The sequence below is a fragment of the Phyllobates terribilis genome, unplaced genomic scaffold, assembly GCF_046119375.1.
Source record: "Phyllobates terribilis strain yellow unplaced genomic scaffold, ASM4611937v1 Scaffold_8__6_contigs__length_399053987, whole genome shotgun sequence".
Lineage (NCBI taxonomy): Eukaryota > Metazoa > Chordata > Amphibia > Anura > Dendrobatidae > Phyllobates > Phyllobates terribilis.
In genome coordinates, this window is record NW_027362768.1 from 376,796,708 (window position 1) to 376,819,062 (window position 22,355).

At 46.2% G+C, this 22,355-nt stretch overlaps 1 protein-coding gene across 2 annotated transcripts in view; it reads left to right on the forward strand.

Annotated features, from left to right (window-relative positions):
* The window catches only part of PLXND1 (plexin D1), a 136,991-nt gene extending 114,995 nt beyond the window's left edge, over positions 1–21,996 (forward strand). For both annotated transcript variants that reach the window (XM_073644999.1, XM_073645000.1), the window contains exons 25-36: positions 4,341–4,539; positions 5,060–5,206; positions 13,577–13,733; positions 13,893–13,996; positions 14,559–14,622; positions 15,019–15,053; positions 16,757–16,861; positions 17,127–17,290; positions 17,933–18,080; positions 19,907–20,047; positions 20,130–20,204; positions 20,296–21,996. In XM_073644999.1, coding sequence (XP_073501100.1) covers positions 4,341–4,539; positions 5,060–5,206; positions 13,577–13,733; positions 13,893–13,996; positions 14,559–14,622; positions 15,019–15,053; positions 16,757–16,861; positions 17,127–17,290; positions 17,933–18,080; positions 19,907–20,047; positions 20,130–20,204; positions 20,296–20,412 — 1,456 coding nt within the window. In that variant the 3' untranslated portion in view covers positions 20,413–21,996. The remainder of the gene's footprint in view (positions 1–4,340; positions 4,540–5,059; positions 5,207–13,576; positions 13,734–13,892; positions 13,997–14,558; positions 14,623–15,018; positions 15,054–16,756; positions 16,862–17,126; positions 17,291–17,932; positions 18,081–19,906; positions 20,048–20,129; positions 20,205–20,295) is intronic.
* The last annotated feature ends 359 nt before the right edge of the window (positions 21,997–22,355 follow it).

The window sequence follows — 22,355 nt, forward strand, 5'->3', positions numbered from 1 at the left end:
GAATTTTAAAACTTTTCTCTTTGAATAGTTTTTGCTGCTAGGTCTCATCCACTTCAATTATATGGAAAGCATTGGCGTAGTCTGTAGAGAATGAGTGGGCATAAGGGTAGAGGGGCGGCCTGTCAGGGGGGCTGAGGCGTAGGGTAATGGGAATATAGAGGGTAGTGGTATAGGTGGTCAATGAAGGGTGGGCACAGGGCGCCAATGGAGCAGTAGTGGTGCCTGTTTGGGAAAAGTAGGGCTTAGGATATTAGGACAGCCTGTCAAGCAGGGGGTCGGGGTTATGAGAGTGGGACAGTGTCAGGTAGGGGTCTGGCTTATGACAAAAGAAGAACTTGTCAAGCAGGGTACAGAGCTTATGGCACAAGGAGAGGATGAGCTTTAATAGTGAGACAGCCTGTTAAGCATGGCTGGAGCTTATTATAGTTGTACAGCCTCTTGAAATAGTGGGGGAATTATATTGGTTTTCCATGGGAAAGTCTACAAATCTGCCACCAGACAGCTCTTACCCCCCAGAGGAAAAAATTGCACATATATATCTATAATATAATCGTACAAGCTTCCCTTTGTCTGAAGCCTTTATAGACTGCGCAAGAGCGACACGCAGTCTGGCTCCAGACTGAAGAACGCATGGAGCCGTTACAGGTAAGAGGAGAGTATGGCGCCGGTGATCGCGGTATGTGTAGACACTGAACGCATATCGAGATCTCCGGCGCCATACTTACATACTTACCTGACCGGGAGGAGCGTTGCCGCAGCGCCTCTGTTCTGGCCGGAGACCGGGGCAAGAGTGAAGGTGTCGGAATCGGCGCATAGCGCTATCCGACGCCATTTTAGTGAACACACATTTGCAGTGTGTCTTCAGCAAAATGACTTCGGAAAGCGCGGTATGGGCAAGCGCGCACTCCGGCGCTACACTCCTCCCATGACCTCCAGCAGAACAGGACACCGCAGCGCTGGAGCACAGGGAAGAAAGGTAAGTATAAGTGTTTATTATTTTTTTGTGTATGTGCAGCGTGATAGGAATGAGGGGTACCATGCATACCAGGCTAGGAGTGAGGGGTACCATGCATACCAGGATTGGGGATGAGGGGGTAACATGCATACCAGGATAGGGATGAGAGGGTGCCATACATACCAGGATTGGGGATGAGGGGGTAACATGCATACCATGATAGGGATGAGGGGCCATGCATAGCAACATTGGAGATGCGGGGTACCATGCATACCAGGATAGGAATGCGGGGTACCATGCATACCAGGATAGGGATGAGGGGTGCCATGCATACCAGGATAGGGATGAGGGGTGCCATGCATACCAGGATAGGAATGAGGGATGCCATGCATACCAGGCTAGGAGTGAGGGGTGCCATGCATACCAGGATAGGGATGAGGGGTGCCATGCATACCAGGCTAGGAGTGAGGGGTGCCATGCATACCAGGATAGGGATGAGGGGTACCATGCATACCAGGATAGGGATGAGGGGTGCCATGCATACCAGGCTAGGAGTGAGGGGTACCATGCATACCAGGATAGGGATGAGGGGTACCACGGCATACCAGGATAGGAATGAGGGGTACCATGCATACCAGGCTAGGAGTGAGGGGTACCATGCATACCAGGATTGGGGATGAGGGGGTACCATGCATACCAGGATTGGGGATGAGGGGGTAACATGCATACCAGGATAGGGATGAGAGGGTGCCATACATACCAGGATTGGGGATGAGGGGGTAACATGCATACCATGATAGGGATGAGGGGCCATGCATAGCAACATTGGAGATGCGGGGTACCATGCATACCAGGATAGGAATGCGGGGTACCATGCATACCAGGATAGGGATGAGGGGTGCCATGCATACCAGGATAGGGATGAGGGGTGCCATGCATACCAGGATAGGAATGAGGGATGCCATGCATACCAGGCTAGGAGTGAGGGGTGCCATGCATACCAGGATAGGGATGAGGGGTGCCATGCATACCAGGCTAGGAGTGAGAGGTGCCATGCATACCAGGATAGGGATGAGGGGTACCATGCATACCAGGATAGGGATGAGGGGTGCCATGCATACCAGGCTAGGAGTGAGGGGTACCATGCATACCAGGATAGGGATGAGGGGTACCACGGCATACCAGGATAGGGATGAGGGGTACCATGCATACCAGGCTAGGAGTGAGGGGTACCATGCATACCAGGATTGGGGATGAGGGGGTACCATGCATACCAGGATTGGGGATGAGGAGGTACCATGCATACCAGGATAGGGATGAGAGGGTGCCATACATACCAGGATAGAGATGAGGGGTGCCATACATACCAGGATTGGGGATGAGGGGTACCATGCATACCAGGATGGGGATGAGGGGTACCATGCATACCAGGATGGGGATGAGGGGTGCCATGTATACCAGGATAGGGCTGAGAGGTGCCATGCATACCAGGATAGGGATGAGGGGTGCCATGCATACCGGGATAGGATGGTGGCAGCACATAACAGGATGGGGGAACAGGATTGGGCAGCACAAATACCAGGATGGGGGCAGCACATAACAGGATGGGATACCATATACCAATAAAAATGCTCGCCACCCGGGCATAGAACGGGTTCAATAGCTATTGTGTGTGTGTGTGTGTGTATATATATATATATATATATATATATATATATATATAGATAGATATAGATATAGATATATATACACACATATATATATATATATATATATATATATATATATACATATACTGTAATTTTTTTTTTTTTTTTTTTTTCATTTTAAAAATTACAGAAAGGAAAATGGGCCAATGCAAAAGTTTGGGCACCCTTGGAGATTTGTGTGCTCAGATAACTTTGACCAAGGTCTCAGTCCTTAATTAGTCTGTTACGGTTATGGCTGGTTCACTATCATCGTTAGGAAAGGCCAGGTGACGCAAATTTTCCATCTTTATAAAAACCTCCTCTAACCTTGTGGCAAAAAACAGCAGCCATGGGTTCTTCTAAGCAGCTGCCTAGCACTATGAAGATGAAAATGGTGGAGGCCACAAAGCAGGAGACGGCTAGAAGAAGATATCAAAGCGTCTTCAAGTTTCCCTTTCCTCATTTCGAAATGTAATTAAGAAATGGCAGTTACCAGGAACAGTGGAGGTCAAGATAAGGTCTGGAAGACCAACCAAAATTTCAGTGAGAGCACCTGGTAGGATTGCTAGAGAGGCAAATCAGAACCCCCGCTTGACTGCTAAAGACCTTCAAAAGTATTTTGCAGACTCCGGAGTTGTGGTACATTGTTCTACTGTTCAGAGACACCTGCACAAGTATGGCCTTCATGGAAGAGTCATCAGAAGAAAACCTCTCCTGCATCCTCACATTAAATTTCAGCGTCAGAAGTATTCAAAATAACATCTAAACAAGCCTGATGCATTCTGGAAACAAGTCCTGTGGACCGATGAGGTAAAATAGAATTTTGTGGCCACAATGATCCAAGGTCTGTGTGGAGAAAAAGGACACAGAAGTTCAGGAAAAGAACATCTCGCCAACCATTAAGCATGGGGGAGGATCAATCATGCTTTGGGGTTGTGTTGCAGCCAATGATACGGGGAACATTTCACGGGTAGAGGGAAGAATGGATTCAATGAAATTTCAACAAATTCTTGATGTAAACATAAAGCAATCTGTAAAAAATCTGAAGCTGAAAAGAGGATGATTCTACAAATGGATAATGATCCTGAAAACAACTCACAATCCACAATAGACGACCTGAAAAGACGCAAGCTGAAGGTTTTACAATGGCCCTCGCAGTCCCCTGATCTCAGCATCATTGAATGTCTGTGACCAGACCTCAAAATAGCAGAGCATGCAAGACCACCCAGGAATCTCACAGAACTGGAAGAATTCTCCAAGGAAGAATGGAGGAAAATCCCTCAAAAAAGAACTAAAAGACTCTTGTTTGACTACAAAAACTATTTACAAGCTGTGATACTTTCAAAAGTAGGTGATACTAGGTACTAACCACGCAGGGTGCCCAAACTTTTGCATCAGCCCATTTTCTTTTTGTAATTTTTAAAATGTAGAAGATAAAAATATATATATATATTTTTCTTTAAAATACAAAGGAAATGTGTCATCTTTAACTTTAGGCCTTTTAGAGATAATTGCATCTTTAACTTGCTTGACTGTTCACAATAAGTCATTTTGACTAGGGGTGCCCAAACTTTTATAGGCCACTGTACTCATATCTCATAGCAGACAAAAACAGAAATTCCCACAAGGTTCCCTCGGTACACTCGCCCATCTTTAGGTTCCTCTGACCCTTCCTAAATGTTATATTCCCGATTCAGGTGTAACTTGGCCTCTCTGCTCACCATCGCCCTCCATGGAAAGCTGGAGTATTACACGAGTATTATGAAGGATCTTCTGGTCGACCTCATTGACTCTTCGGCTTCCAAAAACCCCAAACTGATGCTGCGTAGGACGGAATCGGTGGTGGAGAAGATGCTGACCAACTGGATGTCCATCTGCATGTACAGCTGTCTGCGGGTACGGAGATCGCACGGTCTGTATAATGCCCCCTCCCCCCATGCTGTAACCCGGGTCACACGTGCAGATAACACCTGCATGAAAAGTGAAGTCATGCACTGGAATAATCACAACAGGAAGTGAAGCGTGCAACTAAAAATCCTTTCCTCCAAATGACTAAAGCGAGACATGTTTTCAGTAGCATTTTCTACACACGATATTTATACAGTCCTCGCTGCCGCCCGCCTGGCACTGAGGTGAAAGGTCATAAGTTGTGTTATGATAGTGAAGCCCCCACTAATAAGCGTGAGCTGTAAGGAGCGCGCGTCAGGGGGCGGCCTGGAATTGATTAGTTCCAGTCAGTTGGACTGTGCAAACAAATCCAAGTATAATCACCGCCATGACCATGAGATCACAGGGGGGATGGCGATCGCCCGACTGACTGCAGCCTTCTATCCACTGCGCCCGACCTCCTGTGTCATAATATCAGTCTGATGCTTAGTGTGCATTTCATTCTGAGTTCCCAATCTTCTTCCTGCAGGAGACGGTCGGAGAGCCTTTTTTCTTGCTTCTGTGCGCCATAAAGCAGCAAATCAACAAGGGATCCATTGACGCCATCACAGGAAAGGCCAGATACACCCTGAACGAGGAATGGCTTCTGAGAGAGAACATCGAAGCCAAACCTATGGTAAGCAGCACCCCCGCAGGACGGGGGATGGTATTGCAGGCACATCTGTTATAGTAGGGGGCTTAACCCACCGCCTACCAGCCCACATTGCAGCAGAAATGCCGAAATGAAGGAGCCCCTCCCATAGTAACAGTTGAAATGGGCCCCTTAGTAGAGCCGTGGTCGGGGTCCCTTCTCCCCCACTAGCTAATGTGTTGGTGGATATGGAGAGGTGATACCAGTGCAGGGTGCAAATTACACCCGGGCCCTTGTTCCTGAGGGGCCACAACGTCCCTCTGCTACATAACACACCGGTATTATATACAGCGGAGGCAGGGGCAGATTTTGCATCGGGGTCCAGTGGCTTCATGTTATTTGGAACAAATTCAACCAATGAAAACCGAGATGTTCCTATGACAAAACTTCCTGTCCAGTTTAGCAGAGCGGGCAGTGATGTCATCAGAGCGGGCGCAGCGACTGACAGAATGAAAAATGAGCGCAAAAATATTTCATGTTTTTACAAAAAGTTTTGAAGTGTTACTTTGATGGATGATGGAAACGATCCGTTGTTTTTCGAGCCGTCTCTTCTAACATTCCCTGAAATATCCCAGACAGAGGAAAGATTTAACCTAAAGCTCCATCCGCTGGGTCCTGGAGAATGGATGGAGGAGCTCGTCCCCCAGGGGGGCTGTGATTTATGGCTCCCACCTCACAGGGAGAAAGGAAGACCACTCATTTCCAAAGTAGACTTCGCCGGGAGGGGAGAGACGCTGCAGACAATGTGTCACCTCCGAGAATCACAAAATACCGGGAAGATTAATCACCGAGTTCTGCTACTTTCTAATATACTTTATATATCCCTCACCATCCTCAAGATCTCTGCTTGCTGTCAATGACAACGTTCTTCTGTCTCATATTCCTCACAGCCTACAGAACAGCCGGACTCCAGACTGATACATTTTTCTTGCACTGACACATTGTAGCAAATTCTCAGGACATGGAAGAGATTTGTGCTGGTAGATGTGGCTGCATCTCAGCGTCCGGGTGCGATACATTGTTATGTTGTATGAAGCAGGGGAATGTCCGGCGACAGGACAAACGTTATCTCCTATCTAATAATGGACGCCAGTCCACTCCGCCGGCTCCCCTCCGCTGACCTGTGTGATGTACCGGCTGATAATATCTGCGGAGTGTCAGATTCCAGCCATTCAGATTATATCATCACGTTATCTCATTAAGATGTAATTACACAAGAATGTAACGTAATAGCAAGGAAGTAAACGAGGCTCTCAAGACGTTATAGACAGGAAGGAAAAAATGCTTAAAAAGGGGAGGGGAAGGAATAAGTTGTGTGCCGTCCTTTGTACTGACCCCATATATATTTATACAGTACAGACCAAAAGTTTGGACACACCTCATTTAAAGATTTTTCTGTATTTTCATGACTATGAAAATTGTACATTGACACTGAAGGCATCAAAACTATGAATTAACACATGTGGAATTATATACTTAACAAAAAAGTGTGAAACAACTGAAAATATGTCTTATATTCTAGGTTCTGCCAAGTAGCCACCTTTTGCTTTGATGACTGCTTTGCACACTCTTGGCATTCTCTTGATGAGCTTCAAGAGGTAGTCACCGGAAATGGTCTTCCAACAATCTTGAAGGAGTTCCCAGAGATGCTTAGCACTTGTTGGCCCTTTTGCCTTCACTCTGCGGTCCAGCTCACCCCAAACCATCTCGATTGGGTTCAGGTCTGGTGACTGTGGAGGCCAGGTCATCTGGCGTAGCCCCCCCATCACTCTCCCTCTTGGTCAAATAGACCTTACACAGCCTGGAGGTGTTTGGGGTCATTGTCCTGTTGAAAAATAAATGATGGTCAAACTAAACGCAAACCGGATGGAATAGCATGCCGCTGCAAGATGCTGTGGTAGCCATGCTGGTTCAGTATGCCTTCAATTTTGAATAAATCCCCAACAGTGTCACCAGCAAAGCCCCCCCACACCATCACACCTCCTCCTCCATGCTTCACGGTGGGAACCAGGCATGTAGAGTCCATCCGTTCACCTTTTCTGCGTCGCACAAAGACACGGTGGTTGGAACCAAAGATCTCAAATTTGGACTCATCAGACCAAAGCACAGATTTCCACTGGTCTAATGTCCATTCCTTGTGTTCTTTAGCCCAAACAAGTCTCTTCTGCTTGTTGCCTGTCCTTAGCAGTGGTTTCCTAGCAGCTGTTTTACCATGAAGGCCTGCTGCACAAAGTCTCCTCTTAACAGTTGTTGTAGAGATGTATCTGCTGCTAGAACTCTGTGTGGCATTGACCTGGTCTCTAATCTGAGCTGCTGTTAACCTGCGATTTCTGAGGCTGGTGGCTCGGATAAACTTATCCTCAGAAGCAGAGGTGACTCTTGGTCTTCCTTTCCTGGGGCGGTCCTCATGTGTGCCAGTTTCTTTGTAGCGCTTGATGGTTTTTGCAACTGCACTTGGGGACACTTTCAAAGTTTTCCCAATTTTTCGGACTGACTGAACTTCATTTCTTAAAGTAATGATGGCCACTCGTTTTTCTTTACTTAGCTGCTTTTTTCTTGCCATAATATAAATTCTAACAGTCTATTCAGTAGGACTATCAGCTGTGTATCCACCTGACTTCTGCACAACACAACTGATGGTCCCAACTCCATTTATAAGGCAAGAAATCCCACTTATTAAACCTGACAGGGCACACCTGTGAAGTGAAAACCATTTCCGGTGACTACCTCTTGAAGCTCATCAAGAGAATGCCAAGAGTGTGCAAAGCAGTGATCAAAGCAAAAGGTGGCTACTTTGAAGAACCTAGAATATAAGACATATTTTCAGTTGTTTCACACTTTTTTGTTAAGTATATAATTCCACATGTGGTAATTCATAGTTTTGATGCCTTCAGTGTGAATGTTCAATTTTCATAGTCATGAAAATACAGAAAAATCTTTAAATGAGAAGGTTTGTCCAAACTTTTGGTCTGTACTGTATATGTAAATGAGATCCCCTCTGAGGCGTCTTTTTTTCTAAGCTAAACAAGCTCAACTTTTCCAACATCTCATATGAGAGGCCTCTATCCCGTGTAATGTAGGAGAGGCCTCCATCCCGTGTAATATAGGAGAGACCTCCGTCCTGTGTAATATAGGAGAGGCCTGCATCCTGTGTAATATAGGAGAGGCCTCCATCCTGTGTAATATAGGAGAGGCCTCCATCCTGTGTAATATAGGAGAGGCCTCCATCCCTTGTAATATAGGAGAGGCCTCCATCCCGTGTAATATAGGAGAGGCCTCCATCCTGTGTAATATAGGAGAAGTCTCCATCCCGTGTAATATAGGAGAGGTCTCCATCCCGTGTAATATAGGAGAAGTCTCCATCCTGTGTAATATAGGAGAGGCCTCCATCCTGTGTAATATAGGATAGACCTCCATCCTGTGTAATATATAAGAGGCCTCCGTCTTGTGTAGTATAGGAGAGGCCTCCATCCTGTGTAATATAGGAGAGGCCTCCATCCCGTGTAATATAGGACAGGTCTCCATCCCGTGTAATATAGGACAGGCCTCCGTCCCGTGTAATATAGGAGAAGCCTCCATCCTGTGTAATATAGGAGAAGCCTTCATCCCGTGTAATATAGGACAGGTCTCCATCCCGTGTAATATAGGACAGGCCTCCGTCCCGTGTAATATAGGAGAGGCCTCCGTCCCGTGTAATATAGGAGAGGCCTCCATCCCGTGTAATATAGGAGAGATCTCCATCCTGTTTAATATAGGAGAGGCCTCCATCCTGTGTAATGTAGGAGAGGCCTCCATCCCGTGTAATATAGGAGAGACCTCCGTCCTGTGTAATATAGGAGAGGCCTGCATCCTGTGTAATATACGAGAGGTCTCCATCCTGTGTAATATAGGAGAGGCCTCCATCCTGTGTAATATAGGAGAGGCCTCCATCCTGTGTAATATAGGAGAGGCCTCCATCCTGTGTAATATAGGAGAGGCCTCCATCCTGTGTAATATAGGAGAGGCCTCCATCCTGTGTAATATAGGAGAAGTCTCCATCCCGTGTAATATAGGAGAGGTCTCCATCCCGTGTAATATAGGAGAAGTCTCCATCCTGTGTAATATAGGAGAGGCCTCCATCCTGTGTAATATAGGATAGACCTCCATCCTGTGTAATATATAAGAGGCCTCCGTCTTGTGCAGTATAGGAGAGGCCTCCATCCTGTGTAATATAGGAGAAGCCTTCATCCCGTGTAATATAGGACAGGTCTCCATCCCGTGTAATATAGGAGAGGCCTCCGTCCCGTGTAATATAGGAGAGGCCTCCGTCCCGTGTAATATAGGAGAGGCCTCCATCCCGTGTAATATAGGAGAGATCAACATCCTGTTTAATATAGGAGAGGCCTCCATCCTGTGTAATGTAGGAGAGGCCTCCATCCCGTGTAATATAAGAGAGACCTCCGTCCTGTGTAATATAGGAGAGGCCTGCATCCTGTGTAATATACGAGAGGTCTCCATCCTGTGTAATATAGGAGAGGCCTCCATCCTTTGTAATATAGGAGAGGCCTCCATCCTGTGTAATATAGGAGAGGCCTCCATCCTGTGTAATATAGGAGAGGCCTCCATCCTGTGTAATATAGGAGAAGTCTCCATCCCGTGTAATATAGGAGAGGTCTCCATCCCGTGTAATATAGGAGAAGTCTCCATCCTGTGTAATATAGGAGAGGCCTCCATCCTGTGTAATATAGGATAGACCTCCATCCTGTGTAATATATAAGAGGCCTCCGTCTTGTGTAGTATAGGAGAGGCCTCCATCCTGTGTAATATAGGAGAAGCCTTCATCCCGTGTAATATAGGAGAGGCCTCCGTCCCGTGTAATATAGGAGAGGCCTCCGTCCCGTGTAATATAGGAGAGGCCTCCGTCCCGTGTAATATAGGAGAGGCCTCCATCCCGTGTAATATAGGAGAGATCTCCATCCTGTTTAATATAGGAGAGGCCTCCATCCTGTGTAATATAGGGGAGATCTCCATCCCGTGTAATATAGGAGAGGCCTCCATCCTGTGTAATATCGGAGAGACCTCCATCCCTTGTAATATAGGAGAGATCTCCATCCTGTGTTACATAGGAGAGGCCTCCGTCTTGTGTAGTATAGGAGTGGCCTCCATCCTGTGTAATATAGGAGAGGCCTACTTCCAGTGTAATATAGGAGAAGCCTCCATCCTGTGTAATATAGGAGAAGCCTTCATCCCGTGTAATATAGGACAGGTCTCCATCCCGTGTAATATAGGAGAGGCCTCCGTCCCGTGTAATATAGGAGAGGCCTCCGTCCCGTGTAATATAGGAGAGATCTCCATCCTGTTTAATATAGGAGAGGCCTCCATCCTGTGTAATATAGGTGAGATCTCCATCCCGTGTAATATAGGAGAGGCCTCCATCCTGTGTAATATCGGAGAGACCTCCATCCCTTGTAATATAGGAGAGATCTCCATCCTGTGTTACATAGGAGAGGCCTCCATCCTGTGTAATATAGGAGAGGCCTCCATCCTGTGTAATATAGGAGAGACCTCCATCCCGTGTTAGATAGGAGAGATCTCCATCCCGTGTTACATAGGAGAAGTCTCCATCCCGTGTAATATAGGAGAGGCCTCCATCCTGTGTAATATAGGAGAGGTCTCCATCCTGTGTAATATATGAGAAGTCTCCATCCCGTGTAATATAGGAGAGGTCTCCATCCTGTGTAATATAGGAGAAGTCTCCATCCCATGTAATATAGGAGAGGCCTCCATCCTGTGTAATATAGGAGAGGTCTCCATCCCGTGTAATATAGGAGAAGTCTCCATCCTGTGTTACATAGGAGAGGCCTCTATCCCGTGTAATATAGGAGAGGCCTCCATCCCGTGTAATATAGGAGAGACCTCCATCCCTTGTAATATAGGAGAGACCTCCATCCCTTGTAATATAGGAGAGACCTCCATGGCCTCACAAGTGATTTACAAAGGGGTAACAATACGTTGGGATCGCTGGATTTTATCTCTTTTTTATACATCCTAAAATCTTGTTTGCTTTTGCGGCTGCTGCCTGACATTGAGTGCTGCTGCTCAGCTTACTTGTAACCAGAATCCCCCGTCCTTCTCCTGCTCTGTAGTCCCGAGTATACTCCCATCTAATGTATATGCAGCAATAGGATTACTCCGTCCTCGGTGCATTACTCTACATTTATCTACATTAAACCTCATCTGCCAAGTGTTTGCCCATTCAGTCATCTTATCCCTGCGGTCTCCTCTGCTCCTAGTACAGATCCCTGCAGTCCCCACTGCTGTCAGTACAGATCCTTGCGGTCTCCTCTGCTCCTAGTACAGATCCCTGCGGTCCCCACTGCTCCCGGTACAGATCCTTGCGGTCTCCTCTGCTCCTAGTACAGATCCCTGCAGCCCCCACTGCTCCCGGTACAGATCCCTGCGGTCCTCACTTCTCCCAGTACAGATCCCCGCGGCCCCCACTGCTCCCGTTACAGATCCCTGCGGTCCCCACTGCTCCCGTTACAGATCCCTGCGGTCCCCACTGCTCCCGTTACAGATCCCTGCGGTCCCCACTGCTCCCGTTACAGATCCCTGCGGTCCCCACTGCTCCCAGTACAGATCCCTGTGGTCCCCACTGCTCCCAATACAGATCCCTGTGGTCCCCACTGCTCCCAGTACAGATCCCTGCGGTCCCCACTGCTCCCAGTACAGATCCCTGCTTTCCTCACTGCTCCCAGTACAGATCCCTGCGGTCCTCACTGCTCCCAGTACAGATCCCTGCGGTCCCCACTGCTCCCAGTACAGATCCCTGCGGTCCCCACTGCTCCCAGTACACATCCCTGTGGTCCCCACTGCTCCCAGTACAGATCCCTGTGGTCCCCACTGCTCCCAGTACAGATCCCTGTGGTCCCCACTGCTCCCAATACAGATCCCTGTGGTCCCCACTGCTCCCAGTACAGATCCCTGCGGTCCCCACTGCTCCCAGTACAGATCCCTACTTTCCTCACTGCTCCCAGTACAGATCCCTGCGGTCCCCACTGCTCCCAGTACAGATCCCTGCGGTCCCCACTGCTCCCAGTACAGATCCCTGCGGTCCTCACTGCTCACTATATCCCATTTAGAGAACGTACCATTTATGGAGACTCTTTGTTTCCTGTCATTTAGCCAATTCCTCACTCACTGCATGCATATGCAGTTGGGTACATACATTACATTACTGATCCTGAGTTACATCCAGTATTATACTCCAGAGCTGCACTCACTATTCTGCTGGTGCAGTCACTGTGTACGTACATTACATTACTGATCCTGAGTTACATCCTGTATTATTCTCCAGAGCTGCACTCACTATTCTGCTTGTGCAGTCACTGTGTACATACATTACATTACTGATCCTATACTGATTCTGAGTTACCTCCTGTATTATACCCCAGAGCTGCACTCATTATTCTGCTGGTGCAGTCACTGTGTACATACATTACATTACTGATCCTGAGTTACATCCTGTATTATACTCCAGAGCTGCACTCACTATTCTGCTGGTGCAGTCACTGTGTACATACATTACATTACTGATCCTGAGTTACATCCTGTATTATACTCCAGAGCTGCACTCACTATTCTGCTGGTGCAGTCACTGTGTACATACATTACATTACTGATCCTGAGTTACATCCTGTATTATACTCCAGAGCTTCACTCACTATTCTGCTGGTACAGTCACTGTGTACATACATTACATTACTGATCCTGAGTTACATCCTGTATTATACTCCAGAACTGCACTCACTATTCTGCTGGTGCAGCCACTGTGTACATACATTACATTACTGATCCTGAGTTACATCCTGTATTATACTCCAGAGCTGCACTCACTATTCTGCTGGTGCAGTCACTGTGTACATACATTACATTACTGATCCTGAGTTACATCCTGTATTATACTCCAGAGCTGCACTCACTATTCTGCTGGTGCAGTCACTGTGTACATACATTACATTACTGATCCTGAGTTACATCCTGTATTATACTCCAGAGCTGCACTCACTATTCTGCTGGTGCAGTCACTGTGTACATACGTTACATTACTGATCCTGAGTTACATTCTGTGTTATACTCCAGAGCTGCACTCACTATTCTGCTGGTGTAGTCCCTGTGTACATACATTACATTACTGATCCTGAGTTACATTCTGTGTTATACTCCAGAGCTGCTCTCATAATTCTGTTGGTGGAGTTTCCATACTGTTCTGTAGCAGCTATTCATACTGGACACCTTTGTAGAAATTGCTGTGCATGTTTTATTTTTTTCTTATCATTGGTCAGCGACTAATCCCCTCTGATGATCTCTTTGCAGAATATTAACGTCTCCTTCCAGGGCTGCGGCATGGACTCGTTAACTGTACGTGCGCTGGACACAGACACCGTCAGCCAGTGTAAAGAAAAAATATTGGAGGCTTTCTGCAAGAACCTGCCCTACTCACAGTGGCCGCAGGTGGAGGACGTGGACTTAGGTAAACATGGAGGCATCACACACCCATGATAGAGTCACACTGTAATCATCAGATAAGAGCTCTGTCCAATCTAATTGTACAACATTGATTGAACTCAATGAGATGTATCCAATGAAAATGTGAGTCCACGTGTACGACTTTCTTTCAACCTTTCCACAGAGTGGTTTGCATTCAGTTCGAGGGGCTACATCCTCCGAGACCTCGATGACTCGTCCATCATGGAGGACGGAAGGAAGAAGCTGAACACATTATCACACTATAAGGTACCAGGAAGTTTGGATGCCACTTTGTCCACCAGAAGAACTATGACTTGGGCACCAGTATTGCCCGTGATCCTCATATCCGTATTGTCCTCTGACACTTCAAGGGGACCTGTCACTTTACATAAATACATATTTTTTTTACCTGGTGTAAATGCCGCTGTTCTCCTGAATCCGGCGATGTTTTTCTTTTGTTCCTGATCCTCTCCGTTCCTGAGATATGGCCTCATCTTCCCTGTATGTAAATTTAGACTTGCAGTCAAGTAGGCGTGGTCGTTAAATGGTCTCTGAGTCATTATGAGGACTCCGCCCACTAGGAAAGGACAGATTTATATACAGCGAAGATGAAGCCATATCTTAGGAACGGAGAGGCACAGGAACAAAAGCAAAGCATCGCCGGATTCAGGAGAACAGCGGCGTTTACACTAGGGAAAAAAAATACATATTTATGGCGAGTGTTTAAATCTGCCTTCTCCATATCATATACGTGTAGGCCCGAGAAACTGCTTACTACTGACATATTATATAGATTATATCCATTATAATGAGGGTTTTTTCGTGCCAGGTGTGTGATGGGGCATCGCTGGCGATGAGTCTGAAAGATCAACGGGATAACACCCTTGGGCGAGGTGAGACGATCTTGAGGTCAAAAAGCACGTGGAAAAGTAGTTTTCAATTTTTATGTTAACATTATAAAATAAAAAGTTTTGCAACATTTTAATATACTTTGTCAATTCCTTATTATTTTCAAGATCTCTGCTTGCTGTCAGTAAAGGAAAGCATTCATGTTTACATTCAGAGACCTCGTTCATGTCCAGCTGACACACACATGTAGGGTCTGATACACTGAAATCAGAAGCTCAATGGCTTGAGATGTCTTATCAATGGTTTGAGTTGGGAAGGATCCATTAAGTTGGTCATAAAAGGGATAATTTACTATCCAGACATTAAAGGGTCACGCACTGAAATGTATCTGCAATGATGGGAGTGATTGTGCAATCAAGTGTGCTCTTTTTTTCTTGCAGTTAAAGATTTAGACACAGACAAGTATTTTCATTTGGTAAGTAACATATATACAGTGTACATTATTGCTAATTACTCCAGTCACATCCAGAGCTGCATCAAAACTCCCTGCTCTCTCTGAGACTGTAGAAACTGCTGGTTCAGTGTCTGCTCATTTGTATTTTGGAATCTGTCATCTTTAGGATTTATTCACACACTACAGATTTGTTACAGAAATAATCAGATGTATGCAGAATCTTCTATATCAGGTGCCTAGAATTCTGCAAACCTTATTCAGATGAATGGATGTCACAATAATTCTGCCGTCTGTGAATATTTCCCTACGTCAAGTACTGTAACTGTGAAGAGAAATTCAGCATTATAGATCAGCTAAGCTGATGGAGGCCGTCTGTCCATTATCTTGCTGACTGTTTCTGGCAGAACTGTGAATGCAGCTCTGGAGTGTAGGGGATTATTCATACGTGGCAGAAACTTTTGCAATTGAAAATTATTTCTGTTCACCTAAGTAGATGTTCATGAGACGTTCGTGGAAATTTCTCCCAACAGATCTGCCGCTTGTTATAATAAATGCGGGGTATTTACAGTGAAGGTAAATTAAGAAAAAAATGGACTACAATTCCCACAATGCACTGCGACAGCGCTCTGATCTGCAGAACCGGGCTGCTGTACTTGTAGCAAAGGATTAAAAGTTGCATCCTGTTGTCTAACGGGGAGAAATAAGGAGCCGCTACCAGAAAGATGGCGGCGAAAATTGTATTTATAGAAATTATACGGCGGCGGGATAGCAAATAATTTCACAGATAGGACTCAAGGCTGTCTAATTGGAAGCAGTCTGCACTCTGTTAGCTCCATTGAGGGGTACAGGAATTCGGGGTCAGCGGAGGAATGTCAGGGGACAGCCGTGCCCCCCATACTGCGCTCTCCCGGCAGAAGAATGGTTAGACGAGCCGATGATTGATAATCATAAGAACGTTCAATCCCAATTATCACCCCATGTGAACGTGCCGGCAATCACCCGATTAACAGGAAAAATACGTATTTGTCAGATCACTAATCGTTATCGTCGGCAGCACATGGGGGTTCGCTGACCGGATCGGCTTATCGGCCCTCCCCATATTTCAATCCCATCACTGGAACTTCTCAGAACGTGCCTCATGTGCCTCTTGCAGACATGTTTACATAATCCCCTCCCCTTTAAGGTCTGTTTCATAGGGCTATCCTGTAAAAAAAACAGGCCTGTTAGAGATCATGGTAATCCACTTTGTGTGGACATGATTTAAAGGGATCGTACAGCTAAGGAGGTCCCTACAGATCCTTAAAGAGACGAACTTGGCCCCATTCTCCTTACCCTAAAAGAAGGTGTAAAAATTGTAAGGTTGACTAAGATTCTATGAAGGTGATATTGGGGGTGCTCCCCTCATTCTTTATTGTCAATGTAGCTAGCCTCAGCGACTGGTTGCTATGGAAAACACTGCGTAACAACCAGCCTGTCAGACTAGGCCTCATTTATCAAAACTGTCTAACATGAGGTCACTATTGATGCCCAGAACAACCAATCAGAGCTCAGCTTTCATGTCTTACACTGCTTTTCAAACATGGAAGCTGATCTCTGATTGGTTGCTATGGGCAACTAAAACAGTTCTGATGAACGAGGCCTATAATGGTTCGGTGAGCTGACATATATATATATATATATATATATATAATTATGATTATTATTTACGATCCGTCATGTTCCAGGTCCTCCCGACAGACGATATCCTAGAACATAAGAAATCTCACCGGCAAAGTCACAGGAAGAAGGTTCTACCCGAAATCTATCTCACCCGCCTCCTCTCTACAAAGGTACGAAAATCTGCTCCTGCCATTACCACTTATGTCAGGGGCGGAGAAATGAACGGCGCAAATCAAAAGTGTGAACCGAGCCATACTATTAATATTAATTAAGACAGCGGTTTGCGGGGGAGCACACATCCCAGATACGCCCATCCATATTCCTGGCGTTTTACTCGCTGTGTATAGGGAATGTTAGCAGCGTCCAGACGCCACTTATCTCTCTTTTTTAGATTGGTTCTCGGGGGTCATCATCTCTATGTCCATTGGTTTTCAGGGAACGTTGCAGAAATTCCTGGACGACCTCTTCAGAGCCGTCCTCAGTATCCGTGACGACCGGCCGCCCCTGGCCATCAAATACTTCTTTGACTTTCTTGAAGAGCAGGCGGAGAAGAGGGGGATCTCTGACCCTGACACCCTGCACATATGGAAGACCAACAGGTAGGAAGTAAATTGTGCATCCGGGTCTACGTAAACAGCAAAAAACTTATGATATTTTCCAATTTCAACATCTCTGTTTATAGTTAGTGAATGGAAACATATTGACAGGGTGGGCTTCAACCGCTCATACTGACCGGAGTCACGCTTTGGTTCTCCAAACCAAAAAGATAAAGTAAGGCTATGTGCCCACAATGCGTTTTTCAAGCATTTTTGATGCGGAATTTCCGCAGCAAAAACGCTTTTAAAACGCTTGGTAATCCGTGCCCCGTGATCCCCAATGGAAATCTGCATGTTCTGTGCCCATGCTGCGGATTTTTCCACACCGGATTTTCCTTGCGGAAAATCCGAAGCATGTCCATTATTTGTGCGCTTTTGCATGCGGATTTGAAAAACGCAAGTCAAATCCGCATGTAAAAACGCTGCAAAAACGTATGTAAAATCCGCAAGCGTTTTTGACTACCAAGACCATGCGGAAACGCTGCAGAAATTTTCTGCTTCATTTCTGCATTGTGGGCACATACCCTAATGATACACTGTAACGAGCCCTGCACCTGTGTAAGGAGGACAGGTCTGCAGGATGTAATGGCAGGGTGGTGCCGGTGATGGGTCGTCATCTCACCATTCTGCTTCTCCACCCTTCAGTCTTCCCCTGCGCTTCTGGGTGAATATTCTGAAAAATCCTGAATTCGTATTTGACATGGAGAAGTCGGACCACATGGACGCCTGCCTGTCGGTCATCGCCCAAGCGTTCATCGACGCCTGCTCCATCTCTGATATGCAGCTGGGCAAGGTGAGGCGGAGTGACGTGAGCAGAGTTAATTGTGCGCCCGCAGCGTCTCGAGGGCAGAACAGATCTTCTCTGTTTATTTCCTCCCTGTGAGATTATATACTGTTTGTAAGTGCAAAATCGCAGAACCCAGAACCCACATCTACCGCTGTTTACATGTCTTCTCTCTGGGAAAATACCCGACATGTTACTCACATCCCCCCGACACTGGATAAAACTGTGCCAAAAACACACAGGCTTAATATTTCCTCTGCTCCTCTCTGACTCCATCATCAGCAAATACCAAACCCAACTTCTTTGTAATACGCATTTATTAACTTTTATGCGTTTTTTTCTCCCATCTATTGCTGTATGGAAACCATCAGCAAGCTGGATAAGGCGGGGTTCAGATAAACAAAATTCACGGTCTTGACTCGAAGTCATCAGCCTTATAAATACCTATGAAATCGTTGAGTTTTGGGTCAGGAGATCCTCTTCCATGACGGACTTTGCAGTCTGTATTTGGACCGTGAAACTCAGCCTAATGCAATAAAACTTACATTTAGTGTAAGAATTGGGGGGCATTAAAGGGTTAATCAATCCATTCATCGTAGGAAACCATCAAACAAGAAAAAGACACTGACCTGCAAACATCAGCTTGCTGATAGTTTCCAGGCAAAAATAGATCACACTATAAAAAAAAAAAAAAACTACAATATTGGTAACGAAAATACATTACAAAGTTGTGGGGTTTTACATTTGCTAGTTATAGAGCGGATCGTGATAAAGGATGGAAAGAATATTTATACGGAGACCAGGCACAGGCTTATAATATATATAACCTCCGGCTCTTTTGCTTTTGGACGTCACTTTAAGGCTAGGTTCACATGTTGTGTATCTTGTGCGGATTTACACATGGATATCTAGACTTATATCAGCACCATTTCTGCATCATAAATATGCGCATATTCTCCGCTCTTATTCTTGTGTTTTTGTAAGCGCTTTTTGTTGCAGAAAACGCAACAAAACGTCGGCCAGGCCCGCGGCTTAATCTGCAGATTTCAGGGATCCAATTGAAATTAATGGGTTAAAAAAAATCACTAAAAAGTTGCCTTTCTGCAGCAGAAAATAGAGTGCAGCGGTTTTTAAAAATGCACCAGAAATCATTTTCTGCACCCAAAAACATAGCACTAATTAAAACTCGTCCACTTTGCTGCCAGTATAAAATGATGCATAAATCTGCACCAAAATTTACAATGTGTGATCGATATGTATAAAAAGTTTTCTCTTTTTTTTTAAATTAATTTGTCCTGTTAAAATTACATCATGTGTTTTACTCCAGTCACATCCAGAGCTGCGCTCATGAGTCTGCTCCCTGATTGTGAGATGAATCCGATAACTTAGTTCCTAATAATTTAGGACCACCGCGCCCTTACATTCACGTAACGTTTACTGACAAGTTTCCTGCCACAATCGAAACCTTATTAAATACAGTAAACACGTCGGGTACACGTGACGGGGCTCCCCATTACATAGCGAAACGTGGGCTCTGACAGCCTGAAGTGCGGATTTGTCCTCTGTGGGTCTCCGGCACAGCTGGGAATGTTTTCGGAGAGTTCAGTGACCCACACTGATAAATACTTGCAGGAAACTGCCTTTAGGGAGGACATGAAAAGATTGCAGAGTAACTGTACCATCGGCCACACACAGCTGGCTGGGAGAGACCCCCTGAAAGGACACGAATGCTACTGTTTAAAGGAGGAATTCAGAGCGTATCTGTGTATAGGGGCTTCTCATTTCTGGGGTCTGGAGACGACCCTTCCTAATATATGCATGTAAACCTTTCCCAGGATTCCCCCACCAATAAGCTGCTGTACGCCAAGGAAATTCCGGAATATAGGAAGATTGTGCAGAAGTATTACCGGCAGATCAAGGAGATGAGTCCTCTGAGCGAGCAGGAGATGAACGCCCACCTGGCCGAGGAGTCACGGGTAAGAGACAGCCCCTTACTGGTGCGGAGACATCTAGGGGTCCTTCATTCTAATCCACATTGTAATCCCCCTTTTATTTTAGAAGTACCAGAATAAATTCAACACCCACGTGGCGCTGGCAGAAATCTACAAATACGCCAAGAAATACCGCTCCCAGGTAAGCTGCGCTGAAAGCCATTGATAGCTCCCTGCTACTGCCAGCGTGGAGGCCATGGACCCTCACCCATCTTTACCTTCTTACCCCACAGATCGTCAGTGCCCTAGAAGCCAATCCCATCACCAGACGTGGCCAGCTGCAGCACAAATTCGAGCAAGTGATCGTCCTGATGGAGGACGATATCTACACGTGTAGCAGTGAAGCGTAGAAGGGTCAGCACAGACCCCCTGGACGCAAGTTTTTGGTGAGGCCACCTCCAAGATGGTGGATATTCCTGCCCATCAAGATGTGCACTGGACTCTACAAGGAGTCATAAAAGGGCTCTTCACATCTCCTTGGTGGGATTGTCAAGGCCCGGGCCACACAAGGACACTCTTGGCCCCTATCGGGGTCCTGCTCACCAAATTACTTCATCCCTTTTTGTAGTCCCACATTACTTCTCCCCAACACTTTCTAGGAAAGACTCTTCTTCCTTTCTGCACTTCAGACTTTAAAAAAAAAGGTGTCATCTGCGAAACGCGACAATGCTGCAAGGGCGAAACCACTGGAGTTACGAGTCTGTAATTCCCTCCACAGCAGAACTCTGACTTTGGGGCTTATATCCGTGCATCACTCTACGAGTGCCTTATAGTCATGGATCTCAGGATCCTTAAAGGGAGTGTAGTGATCTCCAGGATCTAGTGACGCAAGAACCGCGCGAAGCACAAGAGCTGGCGCTGTGCACACAAAGCCATTCCAGCAAGATAGGAAAAGAAGGATGTACGTCTTGTATACTGAGGCGGCAATGCATTACTGGGAGGGGTGTTAGGGTCACCAGACATGTTTCGTTGGTTCCATGCAGTCTGCATTATCTAAGGCCTTAGCATTGAGTCCTGGTTCTTGCAAGACTTTCCCTTTAAATATGGCTGCTCCATGGTGCCGAATGCAATCAATATTCTGGATGATTTGAGATGTCGCTGCATTACGGACAATCCGTGACGATGTCACGGATCATCAAGATATAAATGTAGTATATAATATGAAGGAGCCGAGTAGTGAACGCCGTGAAGATCTACAGAGCAGAGATGACGAGACGGATGAAGACCACCGGCCGGCAGCCATTGTATTGGAAAAAGTTTTTACAATCTGGGGTGGTCCAGGGTAGTGAAAGGGTTAACTTTATTTCCTGGTGATCGAGGGAAGTGAAGAGATCGGTCCCGGGGATCCACGTGGAAGAACAGTGGATCACCACGTCCGATGAGGTCACTGCTTCCATGTGGCTGCCTATTGGTTTATAGTTATGTGACAACTCCGCAGTCACTGCTATAAGGAGCACAGAAGAAGCCATCTTTATCTTCCTGAGGACCCCCCTAGGGTCATTGACAAGTTTTTAGTTGAATGTGGCTGGCGGCTTCTTGACCACAGATGTGATATGTAGGTGATTTGTACAGCAGACTGCCTCTCCATGCAGCACAGACTTGTTTAGGTTGCACCCATGGAGCTTTTATACTGATGCCCCTGACACGAAAGTCTCCATTCCCAGCCACCTGCAATGCATTGTGGGACACTTCCATGGCAAAACGCATGCTGTAAACCACAGGTCTGGAAAGTCATATCACAATCCATCCAGACAACCACCCCCACTCTCCATAGCATTATGGACGGGCGGTGGATCAGTCTCTGAAATTCAGACCTTAACCCTTCAATGCCTCCTCCGGCAGAAGCCCCCCGCAGCGGAGGCGATTATGCACACTGTATGTAGATGTATATAGAGGAAGATCCGTTTATGTATTAAAAGTTCTATGTGATCTTTGTAATAAAATATTTAAAGTCAGAGTCTTTGTTTCTGATCACTCCAGTCACAGCCGGAGCTGCAGCAACAAGGCCAGTTCCCACTGATTCCGTGTCTATGGCATCAGCAGATGTTTAACCCTTTAGTAACCCTTTTTTTTTTTGTAAATCTGACCAGTGTTACGTTATGTACTAATAACTCTGGAATGCTTTAAGCATAGCCCATTGATGGAGATTATTTTTTCGTGACACATCTACTACATAATCGGCTTATCCCGTCTGTCTGTCCAGGAAATCCTGCGTCGCTGATTGGCCGCAGCCGGACCAATCAGCAACGTGGGATTTCGGAACAAGATGGTGGCCGTTAGCGGCTCATCTGCC